General features: G+C 40.5%; 1 protein-coding gene across 3 annotated transcripts in view; it reads left to right on the forward strand.

Annotated features, from left to right (window-relative positions):
• Positions 1-1,799, forward strand: part of SLC24A2 (solute carrier family 24 member 2) — a 277,206-nt gene that overhangs the window by 262,827 nt on the left and 12,580 nt on the right. For all 3 annotated transcript variants that reach the window (XM_017500645.2, XM_017500646.2, XM_037728523.1), the window contains one exon: positions 949-1,115. In XM_017500645.2, the coding sequence (XP_017356134.1) occupies positions 949-1,115 (167 nt within the window). The remainder of the gene's footprint in view (positions 1-948; positions 1,116-1,799) is intronic.

A 1,799-nucleotide genomic window follows, 5' to 3' on the forward strand; every position in this document is an offset into this window, starting at 1 on the left:
AAAAAAAAAAAAAAAAAAAAAAAAAAAATATTTCTAAAAACTCCCAAGAAGACAAAGACATTGCTCAAGAGAATGGAGGAATTTCCACCTGAGGCTAGACCAACCTTCCAAAAAAGAACTCATCAGTCTTAAAAGGCAAAGACAAAGACCAAAAAGAAAAAAAAAAGTAATAGCTGCCCTCTCCTTGCTTTTTAATAGTAATGTACTGTTTACAAAGGGCCTGTCCACAAATTATTTAGTTTTCACAAGCACCTGGTAAGGTAGATGGTATTATCCCCAGTTTACAGATGAGAAAGTGAGAATCAAAGACTTCTCAGTAAGCAAAATATCAAGAAATTAACACATACCAGAGCCAGATATTGGATCCAGGTCCTCTGATTTTCTGGCTTTTGCTTAACCACAGCTGCTTTGCTGTGTGTTACCAAAACCCCAAACATCCAGAATAAAATTTCCAGTGGAAATGATAGAGTATGCGTGTTTAAGAATGGGTTACAGACACTAGGAGATGCTAAAGGAAAATGGAGACCCTGGGTGTCAGTCCTTGGTTTTGGTGGTAAGTTGAGGGGCCAATCTGCCATAGACTTGCTGCCCCTGCCAGGTGCTGCCCCCCGGATTTCATGGGAAATTGGCTTTTCTACCTCTCATCTTACAGCTTCTCTGACTCAGCCTTAGAAAGCACCAAATAAAGCTGCACTCTAGCCCCCTAGAAGTCTTTTTTGAGATTATCTGTTCAATTCTCACGTGAACATTCCTGATGCCTTGGGTCTGAATATCATAAGAGTATAAACTCTATTAGTAATGATTGTGGCTTATTCATCTTTATCATATCAGCACTTTGCATAGCACAGTCTAGAAGTGCATTTGAAGGAGGTTGCATTGAAATTTTTGTGGTTTTTATGATTTTATAACTTCGAACACCGAGATGTTTATTTCTGTCCTGACATTTAGGTTGGAGAGACGATTGGCATCAGTGAAGAGATTATGGGTCTGACCATCTTGGCTGCTGGAACCTCCATCCCTGATCTTATCACCAGTGTCATAGTGGCCCGGAAGGGGTTAGGGGACATGGCTGTGTCAAGCTCTGTTGGAAGCAACATTTTTGACATCACAGTAGGGTGAGTAGAGACAGTTCTACAAAGGTGCGTACCAGCTCCACCAATGTATTTGTCTTCCGAGAAGCTGGAGAGACATGACCAGGGTCTCTGAGCCTAAAACTAACCAATACCACTAGAGAGTAAAGACTGAGAATACCTGTTTCCCCAATTCTGTTTCTCATTTCAGAAAACTTAATAAAAAATAAGTCATCCCTACACAAGCGAAACACATACCTCCATACAGAATGGATAGTTTAGAAAATACTTTAGGAGAATTTCACTTACATAACAACATTCAAGTGGGACTGAGATACCGTGATAGCTTCATGATAAAAATGTTCACATTCTAATTTTAATTAAAATCCCCACCAGCCTAACGTAAGATTTGGATTTTAAGGCAGATTGGGACAAACATAGGCCCACCATATATATTCCCATCTCCTGTCCTGTCTTGGAAAATGCTGACAGTCTTGGCATTACCATTTGTTTATCTGTACTGGTGAAGACAGTATAGGTTTTTTGTTTTTCTTTTTTAAGAGATGGAGTCTTGCTCTGTCGCCTGGGCTGGAGTGCAGTAGCACAACCTCGGCTCACTGCAACCTCTGCCTCCTGGGTTCAAGCAATTCTCCTGCCTCAGACTCCCGAATAGCTGGGACTACAGGTATATGCCACCATGCCCAGCTTATTTTTTTTTTTTTTTTGCAT

This window comes from Cebus imitator, unplaced genomic scaffold (assembly GCF_001604975.1).
Source record: "Cebus imitator isolate Cc_AM_T3 unplaced genomic scaffold, Cebus_imitator-1.0 Scaffold267, whole genome shotgun sequence".
Taxonomy (NCBI): Eukaryota; Metazoa; Chordata; class Mammalia; order Primates; family Cebidae; genus Cebus; species Cebus imitator.